At 43.1% G+C, this 19,572-nt stretch overlaps 1 protein-coding gene across 5 annotated transcripts in view; it reads left to right on the forward strand.

Annotated features, from left to right (window-relative positions):
• LOC125459246 (N-acetyl-beta-glucosaminyl-glycoprotein 4-beta-N-acetylgalactosaminyltransferase 1-like) overlaps positions 1–19,572 on the forward strand; it is a 660,984-nt gene that overhangs the window by 201,073 nt on the left and 440,339 nt on the right. For all 5 annotated transcript variants that reach the window (XR_009446825.1, XM_048545435.2, XM_048545438.2 and 2 more), the window contains exon 2: positions 7,311–7,426. Coding sequence is in view for 4 of the 5 variants with exons in the window: in XM_048545435.2 (XP_048401392.1) it covers positions 7,311–7,426 (116 nt within the window). In the remaining variant the exon portion in view is untranslated. The remainder of the gene's footprint in view (positions 1–7,310; positions 7,427–19,572) is intronic.

The raw sequence follows: 19,572 nt of genomic DNA on the forward strand, positions 1-19,572 counted from the left end.
CTTGGCATTTGTGTGGCACAATTGTGACTTGGCACTTGATAACTTGGCAATCCCGGATATCGTCCAGATTTGTTGCATTTGTACATGGATGGCTTCAGTATCTGAGGAGCCATGAATGGTGCTGAATATTGTGCAATAGTCAGTAAACATCCCCCACTTCTGACCTTATGACGAGGGAAGGTCATTGAAGAGGTTGAAGGTGGTGGGGCCTAGGACACTATCCTGAGGAACTCCTGTAGAGATGTCCTGGAGATGAGGTGACCTACTTCTAACAGCTGATACCATCTTTCTATACGCCAGGCATAACTAACCAGTGGAGAGATTCCCCCCGAAACCTGTTGATTTCAGTTTTACTAGGGTTTCTTGATGCCACACTCGGTCGAGCATGATGTTGATGTCGAGGACTGTCACTGTCACCTCACCTCTGGAATTCAGCTCTTTTGTCCATGTTTGAACCAAGGCTGTAATGCAGACACAAGCGGAGTGGCCCTGGCAGAACCCAAACTGGGCGTCACTGAGCAGGTTATTGCTGAGCAGACGCAGCTCGGTAGCACTGTTACTGACACCTTCCATCACTTTACTGATGATCGAGAGTAGACTGATGGGGTGGTAATTGGCCGGGTCGGAATTGTCCTGCTTTTTGAGCACGGGACATACCTGGGCAATAGCTGCTGGCTTGTCAGAGTCCAGCAGCTCCTAGAGAGGGAGGACACATTGATTACCGGCATGTTTGTGTTGGCTGTAAGCAGGCAAGCGCTCTCTTGTGTATGTCTATGGCATAATCAGATGCTGGCCCTTGGAACATCCCATCCTTTCTCCCACCAACCCAAAAAGAAACTGCACTCTTATTTTGTGCCCAGGATTTCTGTAAAGTCATCTGACTGTTGTGTTAGTTTCAGGGTGAGGCCCTCATGTTGTCATCGATTGACCACTGAGGGATATAAGAAATAGGAACAGAAATAAGCCATTTGGCTCCTCAAACCTGTTCTATGAGCTCTCAGTTGATGTGCCCCAGGCCTCAATTCTGCTTTTCCCTCTTAACCCACAACACCCTATTAATTCAATAGTCTACCTACCACATCTCTGAATACTTTCAGTGATCCAGCATCCACAACTCTCTGGGTGAAAGAATTCCAGGTATTCACTACCCTTTGAGGTGCAAAGGAATTTCTTATCACTGTTTTCAACGAGTGTCCCCTTATTCTGCCACTATGTCCCCCTCATTTGAGATTGCCCCAATATAGAAGTTATCTTTTCAACATCTAGCCTGTCAAGCCCCCTCTCAATCTTGTACGCTTCAATAGGATCACCTCTTATTCTTCTAAAAATCTAATAAATAAAGTCAGCGCCATCATCCCAGTAGCTGCTCCAGTGAATCTCTTTTGAGCTGTTCCCAATGCCAATATATTCTTTCTTGAATATGGGGACCAAAACTGTACACAGGACTCCTGGCGTGACTTCATCGACACCCTGCACAGTGTAGCAAGAATTCTCCGTTTTTAAGCTCCAGCACCTCGCAATTAAGGCCAAAATTCAATTTGCTTCTTTAGTCTGCTGCACCTGCTTACTAAACCTTTGATTCACGCATAGGAAAACCCAAATCCCTTTGTACTGTAATTTATTTTTGGAGTCTGTCACCTTTTAAACAATAGTCTGCCTTTTGATTCTTCCTAGAAAAGTGTATGACCTCGCACTTTCCTACACTGAACCCCGTGTGCCAAGATTTGCCTACTCACTCAGCCTGTCTATAACCTCTTGTGCAGATGCCCCATGTGTTCATCACAACATGCTGTCCTACTTGCCTTTGTTTTTGATTGGACATTCTCATTGATGGCCTTCATTAATCCTGACGAAGGGTTTCGGCCCAAAATGTTGACTTTATTGCTCACCGGATGCTGTCTGACCTACTGTGCTTTTCCAGCCTCTCACCTATTGACGTTGTTCATCATAAGTTCCTCAGTTTTCTACTTGATTCTCTCTTTTTGATTGGAATACATTTCTGCGGAGTGTTGTGTAATATTTGCTTAATAAGTCTATCACAGCTCATTGTCTTCATTTTAAAAATATACCTTATTGACAAAAAAACTTCACATACATAATCACTAGAATACTTCAGTTGTGTACATAGGCTTTACATATGTAGTACGAACAAATCAAGGCACCCCTGACTTATGCAAGATTATATTGACATCCATTTGAAGCACCGGGATGGCCTGATACCTGAACGGGCCCCTGTTGTACTTTGGCAAAAGACCTCAGATAAATGGTCTTTTCCCACTGCACCTTGGCAGCAGCTGCGCCAAGCTTTACTGTGTACTTCAGCATGTAGTCCTGGATCTTGGAATGTGCTAGTCTGCAACACTTGGTTGAAGTCAACTCCTTGTTCTGGAATTTTCTGGCATGCCAAGAATGTCCGTCTTTCACTGGGTTGGTGATCCTCCCAGTGCAGTTCATGTTTGTCTTGGTGTGCGTCTCCAGAGAACTAACCGTAGAGCACAGAGTCCTGTGCCATGGAGCTGCTCGGGAGGAACCTCAACAAAATCCACTGCAGCTGTCCAGACTTGCTTTGCAAAGGCACATTCCAGAAGGAGATGTGTAACAGTCTCGAACCCCCCCCACCCACTGCAGCTACTTTGAGGGCAGTGTGTGGTGACGCAGAGAGCCCAGGTGTGCATCAAGGATTGGATGGGTAGTGCCCTTCTCACTACCAGCCAAGTGACATCCTGGTGCTTGTTGGAACGTTCTGGTGATGAAGCATTCTGCCAAATGACTTTGACCGCCTGCTCAGGGAACCACACAACAGGACCCAGCTTCTCCTTTCTCCCCTAGGGCCTCCAGGATGCTAAGCACTGACTACTTCCTGGTTGACTTGAGATCAAAGGTGTTTTTCTTTGCAAATTTCTCCATGAAGGCCAGTCCCAACCTTTGCAAACTGTCCCTTTGGGGACAGTACATAGTGACACTGGGTATTTGCAGACCGAGGGTCACACACAAAAGTGGTCATCAGGATGAGGGCAGCGTTGGGTGCATTACTTATCCAAAGTATTGTACTTGGTGTCCCTCTGGACGTGAGCCATCTTTAGGCCCCCAGACATTTTAAAAGATGGCTTTGGTGACTGCCAGATCTGCACCATGTCCACCAACAGAAAGAGAGTGCCTCTCCCCTGATGATTAGGTTTTTACCCGCAATAGAGAGTGGATGGTGCACCCAAAAGCCCAGTTTCTGCTTCACCTTGGTGATACATTCCGCCCAAGTCTTCACGCACACCCGAGCCCTCCGAACCATACAAGCAACAGGACATCGCTTCATGCCCTGACGAAGAAGGGTACAAAGGATTAGTTGATCCAGTTCCCAAAGAACGTGGCCTCGTGTCTGCTTTGAATTACATTGTTTCCCGAAGCCAGTCCGAACTGATTGTCCACTGACCTTCCCTCATGTCTATTTTCCTGGCTGATTTTAGACAACGCATTTCTTCTTATCTCTGTAATTAACCAATTTAAGTTGAGGACACTGGCTTGAGACCCAAGTCGCTCTCCATCAAACTGAATTTGCAATTGCATCATTCTGGGGGATCCCTAACTACAAGATATCTTCCTAATCCTGATTGATTGCGCCTAACTAGATCGAAAATAGTGTGTTCCAAGTTAGATTCTGCAGTGTACTGCTTTTAAGAAACAATCCCTGATGCCCTCAACAAATTTGCCTTGCTTATGTTATCCTTGCCTATTTGATTTGCCCAGTCACTATGGAGATTAAAATTGCCCATAACAATTGTAGTGGCCATCTTACAATCCTCCATTATTTCCTGATTTATGCATTTTTCCAACAGTAGGGCAAATTGTCAAAGTACTCTAGGTGACTCCCATGCATGGCTTCCATTCTGTGCTGTTCCTTATTTCCACTCTCATTGATTCCACATCATGCCTATATCACAACTTCCCATTGTACTTTCTCATTAACAAAGCTAGCGCCACTTCCTTTTTTCAGGAACATTGCATACTGTTGATTGTTGAGTCCCCAGTTGTGATCACCTACAACCACATCTGTTATTTATCAGCCCCTATTTACTTGTTTCTATTTTTATTCATTCACGGGATGAGAGGATCACTGGCTCGACAGTATTTATTGCCCCTCCCTATTTGCCTAGAGGGCAGTAGTGAGTCACCCACAGTGCTGCGGGTCTGGCATCATGTGTAGGCCAGACCTAAGGATGGCAGTTTCCTTCCCTAAAGCACATTCGTGAGCCAGGTGGGTTTTTCCAACAACTGACAATGGATTTATGCTCATCGTTAGATCCTTTAATTCCAGATATTTTGTTGAATTCAAATTCCACCCTCTGTCGTGGTGGGATTTGCTTTGGGTCTCTGGATTAACAGTCCAGCAATGACAGCACTGCCTCTCCCTTAAATTGTGTTGTTTGTGCTGTCAACTCTTCTACCTTTTTTATAAATGTTACGTAGATTGACATAAACAACATATCAAACTTCAACTTTTTACCATTATTACTTATTCTGGTTCTGATTTCTGCTGCAATATTCTGCATATATTTTCTTCCCCTTCAAGATCCACTTTGATTATCGCTTGCATCTTCACGAACCCTGAATGCCTGCAGTCTGTTTCTTTTATGAATTTTGAAATTCCCCTTCAATTGAAACTGCCCCACACGAATCAGTTTAAAATTAAAAACCTTGAACCTGGTTCAAATGAAGCCTTCCCTCAACAGGGTAGCATTGTTTCTTTGATCCCCTTGTGCCAATACCCATTGTAACCCATTTCTCCCTTGTCACTCCTTGAGCCATGCATTTACCTCTCTAACCCTAGCACGTCTCAGTTAATAATCCTGTTACCGTTGTGTGCTTTTTTTAAAAAAAAATATTGACTCTGAGCTGCTTGTAGTCCTTCAGCAGAATCTCTTTCCTCGACTGACTTAGATCATGGATCCCTGTGTGGACCACAGCAAGTGGATCTTTTCCTTCCTATTCCATGTTCCTTTCCAGCCCAGCTCTCCTAACCTTTAAACACTTGGTACAGAACACAACCGTCAGTCCTGTCTAACTTTGCAGAGTGTGGTATGAATTCTCCATTTCTTCACTGTTACAGGGTCAAAATGTGAAATTCCCTTCCAAAAGCTATCAGGTTGATTGCAACGGCTCAAGAAGACAGCTCACCACAACCTTCTTACATGTGCGAGTAAAATCTAAGTCTTTCTGGAATGGAAGTCTCTGAATTTTATGCCTCATCTTTTTAAAGCAATTTACACTCGGTATCCAAAATTAAATGATACCAGACTTGGCAAGAGAGGAAGCAGAATGGCATTCGACCGAGCAGGATAGTGATGTGCCCATTGCCCAGTACTTTCCAGCTTCCAGTAGAATTAAGTTTATGGCTGCAAGTGCCGCAGAACCAGCTGAAGCCATTATAATGGGCAATAAATGCAGGTCCAGCCAGCAACCTCCACGTCTGTTGAGTGATTTTAAAAAATAAAATTGCTCCCTGCAGTTTGAGCCCTTGTCCCATTGGGAGCAAGATCCTTTGAACAAAGGCACTGGCTAAGTCTCCTCTGTACCTGCCTGGCACGCTCCTGCCCTGGTCAAGGGCCAAATTTGATACGATTAATCTAAAGGTTATGAAACGCAGAGACTTGGTAACTCTCTCGCAACTTGCTGTTCTGCAGTTCAAACTCCAGCTCATCAACTCAGAATTGAAATTCCTCCACCAGCCAGCACTAGCTGGTCACAGTGGATCACACCAGTGTCCTCCAGCTCCCAGAATGGCCTCAGCAGGTGTTGGCCTACAACCCAATGGTCTGTGTGGATTTTACCAGTTTCAAAACCTCCCCACATTTAGCCTCATCCCATGACCAAACCTCCCTCTCATCCCTGCCTCCTTGACCTGCCACAACGTGTCCATCTTCTCTCCCACCTATCCGGTCCTCCCACCTCACTGACCAATCCCCACCACTGCCCTACCTGCACTCACCTATCACCATCCCACCTACCTTCTCCAGCTTGATTCCCCCCTCTCTATTTATTTCCTAGCTCCCTTCCCCCTCCCTCATTTCTGAAGAAGGGTACCAACTCGACATATCAGCTTTCCTGTTCCTCTGCTGCCTGGCCTGCTGTGTCCCTCCAGCTTCACACTGTGTTATCTCTGACTCTAGCATCGGCAGTTCTTACTATCTCTGAGTGAGTTAGGAGCCTTTAATTATATCCTTTTGACAGGTTCACATAATAAGGAGCAAGAACTCTGCCTCTCAGGATTTCAGATCTCCTTGCTTCCTCCTGTTTTCTCCCTCTGCTCATAATCCTGGAGCTTTTTAAACCCAAGTTCAGCACTATCTAATCACTCTTTTTTTTGATTTCCTTTGTCTTTTCTGTCTCCTGTTTCCTGACCTTGATTGTGCCGTTCCCTATTCACGGAGAATCGTCAGCGAGTTTCTCTGCTGTATTGCAATTGGGCACAACATCAATAGCATTATTTAAATACAGTGGGGCAGACAAAGGCATCATTTTGTGTAATTTGCTCCCACAAGTTAACATTGCTTCCTTATTTTTGAATAAGAATTAATTCCCTTATTTGAACCTCCCAGGTTATTCTCCGACAAATTTTAATAACACAGCTGTGCACAGCTAATTATTCTTTAACATTGTACCAAAGGGATTTTGTTTTATTTAAAAAAAAGCTAGCATGGCAGTGCAGTGCATCAATACTCAACTGTTTTGCTCACTGGTGAGGTCAGAATTATACTTTAAATTCTAGCTATGATCTCAGCACCACCACAGGTTAACACCAGCTCTGTTCTCTTGTACTTTATGCCTGTATTAATAAAACTGAGGATCTTGGTCTGCTCTACTTGCTTGGCTTTCTACCTGTCCTGCCACTTTCAGCGATCTGTGCCAATCCCCAACCCAGGTCTGTCTGCTCCTCGCCACCCCACAACCTTCAGTCCATATCCTTTATTATGTACCTTGGAATGCATCTCTGGTGATTGTGAAAATGACAAGCTTTAATGATTTCCTCAGTGACTAGACACTTCCCTGAAATCAACCAGTTTTGTTTTCCACCGCTTTGATATTTACCTCCCTGGTGGTCAGAGTGAATGATGCATTAGATTATAACATTGGAAACATTGATCGGTCAATGGTGTGTTTATTTGTAAGATGAATTTTGTAATAAAAATTCCAGTCTTTTTTAAATTCGGTCAGTTGAAGAATTAACCAGACTGAGGTTCACTGGAGCCTTTATTCCACACCTGATTGGGGTTTGGCTTGAAGGCTGCTAATTATCTCCATTGCTGATTGCCTTGTAGATGCAGGGAAGCTGAGTGAAGCTACAGATGCTGGAAGGAAAGCTAGCTCTATCCATGCTGCCTCGAACAAAAGGAAGACCGATGACTCCAGTGACAGTCAGGAAGACGAACAGATGGCAAGTAGCTTTTGAACAGTTTCTTGAGTGAGAGATTATTAAAAAGACTGAACTTTGTTTTTTTTTTAAATCTCTGCCTAAAATGGCAGTAGTTTACAGTCATCAATACATCACTTCCCTATCCATAGTAAGGTAAACTGCCTCTTCAGCCCCCAGCTGCATATGTAGGAAGTAGAGAATAATGACCAATTTCTGAAGTCGAACCTTCCCATTCATCAGATTGATATTGAACTTCTTGCAGCAGTGGTCTATTTACAGGTAAATGCGCTCTTCCCTCCTGGGTTCTAATTAATTCGAGAGCACGGAAAGCTGGGAAAATGAATGAAACAATAATGGTTAGTGGCATGGGACTGAGTCATGCAACTGGAATTGATCATCGTGATTACAATGGTCACATCTTTTCTCGTTTTATTTTCTGTTCGAATGTAATGTCGTACTCACAAGCAGCACAGTGTTTACTGTTCATCCCAGTTGGCCTGGAGGCAGTGGATGTTAGCCTTTTTCACTGGAATTGGGACCGGAATGATTTGTACCCAGAGGGGAAGAAACAGTTTTACCGGGCTGGTACAGGTGATAAAATACCAGTTACTGTGGACCATCAGAGGATGGTAGATCCCAGTTAGTTACTGGTGGATCTCTCCCTGGTTTTGGCGAAAGCGTTGCGATGTTGGTGCTGGTAGAATTCTCCTTGCTTCTAGCAGTTGGAAATGGTTGTCACTAGATGGGAGGGTGTCATTACTAATTCTCAGTGGTAGTTTCTGAATGCCCTTCCTACTCTCAGTGAGCTTCCGCATCGTTAAGACGCTGATGTGATTGCTTTCCCAACTTGCAGGTTTTAAGCATGTGCGCCTTTCGACATTGTGGTAGATTTAAGCTTTGTTGGAGAACAAACTTGGTGAAAAGTGAAGCAGCTCAGCCAAAGGCTTTAAGTTTGAAGGATCCTGATTTAGGCAAAGACAATCTCTCAACTTTTAAACTTTTATTAAGAAACTCAAAAAAAAAGCTCCAAAACATGAAACTAAATTTAAATGCAGGGATTAATGTACTCACAATTTCATGAATTGTGTACAAAATGAACATCCAACTGCATCATTTCTTCACAAATTCAGTTGATGCTCAGGGCTTCTTGTTCAAACCATGCACGATGTATCTTTTTATGTAGCTGTTTGGTTCTCGCAACTCCTTTATGGCTTTGCCCCGGCGTGTTGGGGCGATGGGGGGGCATGGTGTGTAAAGGATGTAGAACACTCAGAATTAGCTCTGCAGTTGCTGAGGCTTAAAAGCATCATGACAGCTCAAAATTCACTTCAGCGATGGGAACGAAGGAAAGCAGCTGGTGTCAGAAATCAGCGTGGATACTGTTCGCATCGTTTGGGTGGTAATGAATTGGTGAAACCCCGACCTCATTCATGCACTGTCAGCATAGCCCAGCCTCAGGCCTGATATCTCCCCACCTCCCTCAGGCCCGACACCACCTGGCCTTCCATAAGCCGACCTCTCCCGGGCTGTCCTGCAAGACAACTACAAATTATATTTATTGTAATATGCCCAGAGACCTACTTGCAGTTTTTGAATGGTGATTGTAGGCTGACCAGGGAGTGTGCTGTGCTAGACCTGATATTCCGTGAAGAGATAGTATTAACAAATTACCTCATACTGAAGGCATCCCTGGGCAGTAACACCCATCATATAATAAAATTTTACAGTTAGCCAGAGGGCAAAAGGAGTGTGTCTGACTACTTTTTTTTAAAAGAAAAAGACTTTCAGAAGGGGGATTTTCAAAGGCATAAAATCCGAGCTGGTGAATGTCAGTTCTCAAATTAGGTTGAAGGATCGGTCATTGGAGGTGTGTTGGCAGGTACTTGAGATTATTACAGAATAGATACATTCCAAGGGATGGGCCCACCTTCCCTGATTAACTAGAAATGTTAAAGATAATACTAAACTGATAGAAGAAGCATATAATTGTGGAAAAAAAAGATGGCAGATCAGAAAAGTGGATGGGATATATATATATATGTGTGTGTATGTATGTGTATATATGAAAAAGCAGCAAATGTTGACCAGAAATGATTAAATGGGAAAGATTAGAGCATGAGAGAAGCTAACCAGAAATATAAAAAGATGTAAAGAATTTCTGTGAATATTTAAAGAAGAAAAACATTAAAGTGAGCATTGCAGTAATAGAAAGGGAGACTAGAGAACTAATAATAAAAAAAAGGAAGGGCAGATGAATTGAGCCAGTATTTTGCATCAATCTTCATGATAGGGAATACAAGTAGCATCAATACCTTAAGAAATGAAACAGTGGGAGGAACTCAGGAAAATGACAATCACCAGAAAAGTGGAACTGAGTGAATTGTTGATGTGGGCTGACTGAGATAGCTGATGCTTTTGGCTTTTAATTTTCCACAACTCCCCCTATTCAATCCTTTAGATTGGAAGATAGAAAATGGAAATCCTTTATTTAAAAGGAGGGGCAAAATACAGGAAACTGCAGATCTGTTAACTCATGGGAAAAATGTTATGAGCCGTTATTAAATAAATTCAAGGCAATCTGGCACAGTCATCATGGTTTTGTGAAAAGGAAATCGTGTTTGACTCATTCCCATCATGAAACTTTGGAAAGTGCTCACAGGAAGTTAGGTCGATTTGAAAGTCATGCAGAATCTTTTGTCAATTATGATTTTAATGAAAGAATTAGAAATTTTGATCATTACATAACTTCTTTCGATTTGTTCCTAGGATGTAGGTATCTCTGGGCCTATGTATATGACCCAACACTAATTATCTGCAGAAGGTGGTGGTGAGCTGCCTCCTTGAACACTTGAGGTGTTGGTGTGTCACAATGCAGTTAGGAAGGAAGCTTCAGGATTGCTTCCCAGCAACAACAAAGGAATGACAGCACAGTTTCAAGTCAGGATGGTATGTGGCTTGACTGACTAAGCTGATCATTCCACATTTATTCTTGCAGCAATCTGGAGTATGCAAGCGAATGAATTATGGAAAGCACGTTCCGATTGGGTCTTCCGGTATTGGTGTGTTGGTGGAATTTTTCGGAGACAATTATTTTGAGTTTCATGTTGAAATAGAAAGTCCATTTTTAAACTCCAGCATATGCATAATTGCGAAGGTAGGTGGAAATGTAGCAACTGATGAGTTAGACCGAGCAGTGCTCACTTACACAGCTCTCAGGCTAGCTACCTATTCAACACTCTGGTGAATGCTGCCAACTGAGCTAAGCTGATGCTTTAATCTTTTTGAGCCAAGAGTTGCGTATTCCTCCAGCATTAGAGTTTAAAATGAATGCTGGCTGATCAGCACAGCAGGAGAACTTCACGAGCAAATGCAGCTGAGATGTGAAGAGTGTATCTGTTTTCTCCAGTTAGTTGGCTCCCATGGGACAATCTAAAGTAAAGATCAGTCTTGTCCAGCAATCCGCTAGTTCAATTTTATCAAAAATGACTTACCTATTTATTAAGCCGGATACCGTTTGTGGGATGCTGAGCACTATTTGTCTGCTTCCAATACAAGTGACAGAATTACAAAGTATTTCATTATCCGTGCAATTCTCTGAAATGTTTTGGAGAGGTGCCCTACAGGCACCATTTTAAATTTAATTGCCATCATGCCTTCGAATAGTACATGCTGCCTAACCTCCATAGGATTGGTATATGATGTTATCTGTAATAATCCTCATGTCCAAAAACAAGTCTTACCTAAATTTCACCTTGTAATTTGTAGGAAGAAAAGGAAGCTGGGGGAGAAAGGGGTAGACAGTAGTGATACTGAGGGCAAGAATAACTGTGAGGGAATGGATGGAGGCTCTTCATTTCGGCTCTTCATTTCAAAATAGAGCTGGACGCAGAAGGAACTCAGGAGATCTTAGAGACTGAAAATTGGAGAGGAACATAAGTGTAAAATTAAAAGTGGCTTGTATCAAATGATATTGAAGAAACAGCAAAGAGTAACAAAGATTGCACTGGTGAGATGGGGAAACTCATAGAATCATAGAGTTGTACATCACAGAGACAGACCCTTCAGTCTGACTCGTCCATGCTGACCAGATATCCTAAATTAATCCAGTCTCATTTACCAGCATTTGGCCCATATCCCTCCAAACCCTTCCTATTCATATACCCATCCACATGCCTTGTAAATGTTGTAATTGTATCAGCCTCCATCACTTACTCCTGGCAGCTCATCCCATACATTCACTGCCATCTGTCTGAAAAAGTGTCCCTTAAGGCCCTTTTTAAATCGTTCCCCTCTCACCTTAAACCCATGCTGTCTAGTTTTGGACTCTCCTACGCTGGGACAATGACCTTGTCGATTCAAGCTATGATTCACGCTTCATGATTTTATAAATCACTATAAGATCACCCCTTAGCCTCTGAAGCTTCAAGAAAAATAGCCCCAGCCTATTCAGCCTCTCCCTATCTGTCAAACCCTCCAACCGTGGCAACATCCTTGTCAATCTTTTCTGAGCCCTTTCAAATTTAACAACATCCTTCCTGTAGCAGGGAGACCAGAATTGAACAGGGTACTCCAAAAGTCAAACCTTGATACTGAACTGTGCCTATCACCAATGCTTTTGTAGAGGGTATCTAACTCAGAATGGCTGATCATGGCTTTGGCTGGGAATTTGGCCTTCAGATTCTACACACTGTTTCAAGAAGATGGAGAGGGCTTTCTATTACATCTGTGCACTCTGAGACTGCATTTGTACATGTTTGCAAATATTTGAGAATCGAGGAGGTTGTGTCTCAGTCATGTTGGTATTTTTAAACATATAATTGCTGTGTCTTTAACACTAATCGTTGCTTCCTGCCTGAAGTGTAATTGGCCCATCTTCAGTGTGTGAAGGAGGGAGAAGAGAGGCAGTCAGGTAAATGCAATGACTCCAGGGTGACTGATCAGTGATGACAAAGTCAACTGGCAAGCACAAGGCAGGAGGCAAATTCTAGAAACAGAGGCAGACTTTGGGCTTTCTATCGTAGTGTGCTCTCTGAATAAAACTGTTATCATCTTGTTTATTGTTGCGCTGAAGAAAAGCTCTTCCTGCACCCCTCAAAAGGAATGCAGCCACAAGTTTTGATTTTAAAGTAAGTTATGAATGATAGCTGGTCCTTGTGGAGTGAAGGTTCCTGTGTCATTGGGTTTCACAAAGCACGTTTAAAAGGTGCATTGATCCCTCCAGTTCCAAGATGCCCCCCTCTTTTGGAAGAACTCGCATTTCCATACAACTCGACATTCCAATGTGCTTTCCTGACAATTAAGCATGTTTGACGTGCATTTGTAATGTAACAAGCGAGGTGGAGTTAAAAATTAAAAGCATTTGTATGGTCTATCAAGGGCCTGTTATACATTGGGCTGAATGTATACCCCTTCCATCAGATTTGAGAAGTATCTGTTTGTTTGATGCACATGCATTGTGTTACTGCACATGGGTTGCTGCCACGTTCCGTAGGTATAATATTGATGTGGCATAGTGCCATAGAACAACACATATGACCATTGACTACTACAAAAAAGCTGCCTAGCTTTATGTCAGTGCTTTGCATCAAGGCAAAAAGCATGTGAGCCTTTAACCACTGGCTGAGGAAGCAAAGTGCAAACAAAAAGTAGTGCAGAGATACAGTGAGCAACAAATTAGGTAATAAAGTGAGTAAGTGCCAACAGTGTGTATGAGAAGCTCTGGAATCCACTGTAGTTGAATCCATTAGATTGAGGCTTGGCCTGCCTCGGTGACAGCGTTCTAATGATCAGTGCCAGCGTGCTCCAAAATGCAGCGTTAAGTTGGAGAACCATCATGCAAGTAGGTCTCAGGTGTGCCATGAGGATATGGTGAGGCTGATGTTTGGATGCCAATGTTCATGGATGGGCAGTTGCATTCAGTCACTGCCCATGACGTGTGCCCTGCGATGTTGGAGGCCTGATGCCAAAGGTAGACATACAGAGGAGAAAGTGAATGGGCTGGAATCGCTAGATATCCACACTGACTTTCATGTTAGAAATTATCATCATCTTAGTTTCCATCTGCCCTGTATAGTGGAATGGGAAACTGCAAATCACTAATTGTAGCTGCTTGCAAACAGGCCTCTGAGCGTCCACTAATGAGAATCTTTTATTTCTCTGTCAAACATTTGATTAGAAAATTGGTCTTTTACTATTGACATCAAGAAGTTCCTCGCTGACCATCTCATGCAATTTCTCACCAACATTGTCATTCAGTGCCTGGGAAGATGCCCCCATTAATTGAAACATTCTTTATTACCACCGAAGGTAAATAATTCTAGTTAAGAGTAACAACTGAAAATACTATCAAGAGCAAAACCATTCCATCCCCCTCACTAAACTGTAGTAATTGGATGGGCAGTTGACCTTTTTATATCCTTTGGGACTTGCATTTCCTTCCATTGCTTATAATACTTTACTGTGGGCAGATGCCTGTTCGTGGCCTTTACTTGGGGGCAGTGCGGGGAGGTCAGGGGGTTGCATCTTTATAGTGTAGGCAAGGTACCTGCTCAAAGCAAAGTTACGTTGACAGGTCATCAGTCTCCAGTAGCTTATACCGTTTTCAGTAATAACAAAAGTCTTTATCTCAGTGGCATTCATTATCACAGCACTCCTAGCTCTTCAGCCATACCTGTCACGTCAGGACCCTGTCATAATGAACAGTGGTATTAGTACCATTAGTACAAATACAGAAAATTATCTCCGCTCTGGAAGAAACAGAAAATCATCCCAGAAATTGGGTACGGCCAAGTTGTTTTGTTTAAAGTTTGAGATAACAAAGTGTGGAGCTGGATGAACACAGCAGGCCAAGCAGCATCTCTGGAGCACAAAAGCTGACATTTCGGGCCTAGACCCTTCATCAGAGAGGCTTCTGTGTCAGCCCAAAACATCAGCTTTTGTGCTCCTAAGATGCTGCTTGGCCTGCTGTGTTCATCCAGCTCCACACTTTGTTATCTTGGATTCACCAGCATCTGCAGTTCCCATTATCTTTGTTTAAAGTTTAGCTGACTTTGGTTTTCTTTATGGTAAATCTTGTGTTTATGAAGCTAAAACATGGGAGAAAAATCTAGTTTTTGCTTATTAACCTTGGAGACTGGCAGTTTAGGTATAATACAGGTCATATATATCATAAAGCTCTTTAATCTTTGCTACTGCAACATGGGAGCCCTGTACTGCCCTACTGCATTTTTTCCTACAGTAGCCTCCTCATGGTTTCCCTGAGCAAGGATAGCAAGCTGATCCAAATCCCCTCCCAGTTCAGATTCTTGCGCACCACCAGTGAGACATTCCAGCCAACAAAGGAATATACATGCCATTATATTGAAAGTTGAGCTTACATTTCCACAATACAAAGTTAAATACTTGCCTTTTGGCTACCCAGAGGACCTTCCACTAAAGAGAGATTTAAATCCTTTGGGGGTAATTAAAACCCAGACTGGCCGACAGGGAACTGGCAATAGTAGATTGGTTACCAGCTTTAAACAGTGCCCAAGTTAATTTCCTATCGATGTTCACTGGAGTGGCATCACAGACCAAGAAGGGAGGAAGAGTTATGGTTGGAATGGGAAATTTCTTGACTCGGGAGCAAAAATCCATGCCACAGCATGGGACTGTTCTTTTTGGAAAGTGTATTCTCAATTCACCATGGAAAGAAGGAAACGCATCGAGCATCATTTTTCTCAATTTTTCAATTCCACTGCACTATGGTCTGGAAAATGTTCTACTAGGACTTCCAGAATGCTCCCCACCCCCAAATCAAACATGTACACATTTTCCATTATAATTTGAAACAGCAATCGAAACCTACATTAAAATGGTCCACTTGTGGATTGAATCAGAATTTTGATGAATGGCAGGGTATTGGCTGAATGGGTGTCAGTGCCGTTTTTAGTTTTTTTTCTAAAAAGGACGTGTTTTTTTTATGGCTGTCATGACTGTGTTGGTTGTGTACAGAGACCTGACTAAAGGAGGAAATTGGCAACCCAACAAAACTATTAATTGCTGTTACTGGTTTGCTTCTTTCACCTTGAATTGTTTAATTTGTTGTTCTTTCTTGAGACTGACTGATTCATTTCAAGTGTGCTTGTTGGCTATGGATTTCTCCCTGTTCATTCATTTTTCTGGCAATTCTCCTGTGACTTTTTTTTTAAGGTTTTTTGATTACCATGGCATCGATTCACTCAAGTACAACACAACAAGCTTTACCTGTTCAGTACTTGGGAACAGGACCTAGGCTTGATGGATAGGAAACTTCCATTAAACACAAGTTGGGAGATTATTTGAACAAGTAACAGTTAAAGAACGAGTTTATTGCAAGCAAAACTTCATTAAGTAAGACAATGACCAACTCCAGTAAGAGAATTTATCTACTTCCCCTTGATACCCTATGTCATACCATCATTGAAACCCCCCCTATCAGCAACTTAGGGGTTGCCATTGACCAAAAACTCAATTGGACGAACCGTCTAAATACAGTGGCTCCGAGAATAGGTTAGAGGCTAGGAATATTGTAGAAAAGCAGCCGTCTGGAATGTGATGGAATGCTCCCCATTTGCTTGGAAGGGTGTTGCTCCAACAACGTGCAAGGAGCTTGACACCATCCAGGACACAGTAGCCCGCTTGATTGGCACCATATTCACAAGCATCCACAGCCTCCCACCACCAACATTCAGCAGCAGCAGTGTGTACTATATACAAGTTTGATCCTCGGGCATTAAGTCCACATTGATTCCCCAAACAGCATCCCACTCTACCCTATCCTGCAACCCTGCATTTCCCATTGGCTGACCCACCTAGCTTGCATATCCCTGGACACTATGGGCAATTTACTAAGGCCCAATCCACCTAACCTGCACATCTTTGGATGGTGGGAGGAAACCGGAGCACCTGAGAGAAATCCACGCAGACGTAGGGCGAATGTGCAAATTCCACACAGACAGTCGCCTGAAAGTGAATCGAGCTGGGTTTCCTGGCACTGTGAGGCAGCAGTGCTAATCACTGTGCTGCCCTACTTCATTGCTTATTGGACCAGTGGTTATATTACAATTAGGAATAATTTCAGTCCTTGCTCAAAGGCACTCCACAAGAAATTTTCTTGTCACTTTTCATATGTTTCAATCAGGTTTTTGAGTTCCTTTTTGTGTTATCCACTAACCTCTCTGTGTATCAAGTGCCCTTCCTGCCTCCAAATACACACCCAACAGAAGCAGAAAATTACATCCATTTTTGTGTGTAACGTCACTCTGAGAATGTTTTATTCCAATTTTTTGCTTTTTCATAGTACCACTGTAAATTTTCCCTTGAAGTATTTATTCAATTCCCTTGACGGCATGATGAAATTTACTCTCCAGTTTCATGTCATGCTTTGTGAATCTTGACAACTCATTGGATGAAAATTATTTTTAGTAATTGACCTAAGTGACCAGTTTTCAGTCATATATCAGTTGAGCCTGGGGTTCAAATGACTGCTACCCAGGCTGAAATGAGTTAGCCCAGCACGTGTCTGGAATCCAGGAATCTCTGGTCAGTATTACACAGTAATTCACTGCTTTCGCTAACTGGAGATTGCGTGGGCTCTCTAATGATGCCGTCTCTTACTGTTTCCTGGGGAAATCTAGAGACCCCTTCCCAAACAGCTACTGCTGCCAGCTGCTGGTTTTGCGGTGAAGTCAATACAGGAAATCACACTTCAATAGAACTGTTGCAACATTGATCTTCTCTTTTGGAACTCCGCATACTGCTTAGAGCTGCTAACGCTTCGGAATTGACCACGTTGGTTCTTGATGGGGTACTATTGCAAGCGTCCTACTTGGAAATGGATAGGGTCATTCCAAAACTTGGGATTTTTGTAAATGTTCTCAGAATAGCTTTCGATATTGAAAATGGGGAAAATATAGGTTGTTTTGACTGACCGAAAAGCTTCGTCCAATCTGTTTCCTGATTAATAAGGGAAGGCTGCGTACTGTCACGACTGCCAGTGGGCTGGGAGTGTGGAAATGGGGCAGAGGATGGTGAGATAGAACATTACAGCACAGTACAGGCCCTTCGGCCCTCGATGTTGTGCCGACCTGTCATACCGATCTCAAGCCCATCTAACCTACACTATTCCATGTACGTCCATATGCTTATCCAATGATGACTTAAATGTATTGAATTAAGTTAGTTTATTGTCACCAGTGCTCAAATGAGTACAGTGAAAAGTTTACAATTCACCACCTACAGTGCCATCTTAAGTACAAGGTACCCGGGCACAGATTATTCAGAATAGGTTCTTGTGAAAAATAGTTGGAAAAATAAAGATATAAAAAGCCCAGCATTGCAGACCGTAGGTATAAATTAGAAAGTAGAGAAATTAGAAAGTTCAGGAGAACAGTCTTTCTAACTTAGTCCACGCCAGCCCCTGTCTCGAGTCTGAGCTGGGCTTCACGTTGAGGTGGGGAGACCACTCTGGAATCCCCTCGAGGCCGGACGTCCTCGCTGAGAGACCATCATGATGGGCCACCAAGAGACCGCCTCATTGGGTTGAGGGGATACCTCGCCACGTCCATGCTGAGTCTGAGAAATCACCAAGAAGGAAGAAGAGAGTAAAAAAAAACATGAGTTTTAAAAAAAAGAGAAAGCAATAGATGGGACAGACACGCTCTGGCTGAAGCATCCTCCGCCACTGCCATCTTGGAACTAAGGTGATGTGCGGAAAGCTCCAGTAATCAGTCTTGTCAAGCCTAGTCTAAGGATGTGCTACACTTTCAAGGAAGCATTGAGCTGAGCACTAACAAGGGCGATTCTTCCCTTTACTGTGTTATGACTACTACCCTTCCCTAGCTGCTGTGCAGAGGGAAAGGAGACAACAGAAACCAGAAGAGGTTTCCGCTTCCACGATGCTGTAATCTGTTTCAGCAGTTCCATTTAGTTGGCTCAGTGGCTGAACAGGGAACAGGCAGTCATGCCCTGGTTCACATGCCTCTGGAACTTCAGAAGTTAATTAAATAGTCCGTCCCAGATTCCCACAAACTAGGAGTCCTGAGACTGGGGGGAGGAAACAAACCATTGAGGAAGAGGATAACAAAGTGTGGAGCTGGATGAACACAGCAGGCCAAGCAGCATCTCAGGAGCACAAAAGCTGACGTTTAGGGCCCAGACCCTTCATTGAGGAAGAGGGAAGGTTTGCAATGATGACATAAACACCTACAGGACTCGGCTTCTCCTTTCTGGCAGATAGACCAGCAGAGGCAAGAGCTGTCTTCCTCGAGGTGCAGTGGTCTGACTTATAGGCACCAGCTGGATTGTGGAAAATCTACCCAATAATAGCATATTACGCTCGTGTCAGGATAATGTAGATTGCATCCTTTTGAGGATGGAGCCTTCCTCTGTTTCAATGCGGGATTAGATTGATTAGATTAGATTCCCTTCAAGTCCACACCGCCCCTTGATATATCCCACACAGACCCGTTCCCCCTATAAACCCCCACACCCCTGAACACTACGGGCAATTTAGCATGGCCAATCCACCTAACCTGCACATTTTTGGACTGTGGGAGGAAAATTACATTTCCATAACACCAGTTTGTGCTTGCAGATAAGGGCACTTTGCACTGGCTGGGATCTTGGACTTGAAATTCAAGGTGTTTTCTCAATTTATAAGCTCATTATGCTTTTTTTTAGAAAAAAAAGACTGAGCCTAATGGAAAAACTAGAAATATACATAGATTTTGCCTAGGTGGTTTAATATTGAGTTCAATATTTTGGGTATTTTAGATTGTTTCAGTGCATGTGCAACCATAACATAAGACTGCTGGCCTAACCACGAATCTGGGCTGTCAACCTACTCAGCCAAATTCACTTTAAAGTTGGACCAAATCCAATATAGTGCAGTGATCTCCAAGTACAATCACTCTCAATTTTAATTAGGTAACCCACGTCTCCAGGCACAGTTAGAACACTGAATAATCAAGGCCAGACGATCACATAAAAGTGACAAAGGGCAGGAATCTTCATTGGTGTTAGCTGCTGCAGGTCTTTTAACAATGTTTATAGCCTGTGATTTTGACAAGTAATAACCAACCATTGAAATACCTTCGGTGGTATCTATCTCCCTTATGTGTCAAGGAAAGAACGGTTTATCTTGCTCA

The sequence above is a fragment of the Stegostoma tigrinum genome, chromosome 17 (assembly GCF_030684315.1).
Source record: "Stegostoma tigrinum isolate sSteTig4 chromosome 17, sSteTig4.hap1, whole genome shotgun sequence".
Lineage (NCBI taxonomy): Eukaryota > Metazoa > Chordata > Chondrichthyes > Orectolobiformes > Stegostomatidae > Stegostoma > Stegostoma tigrinum.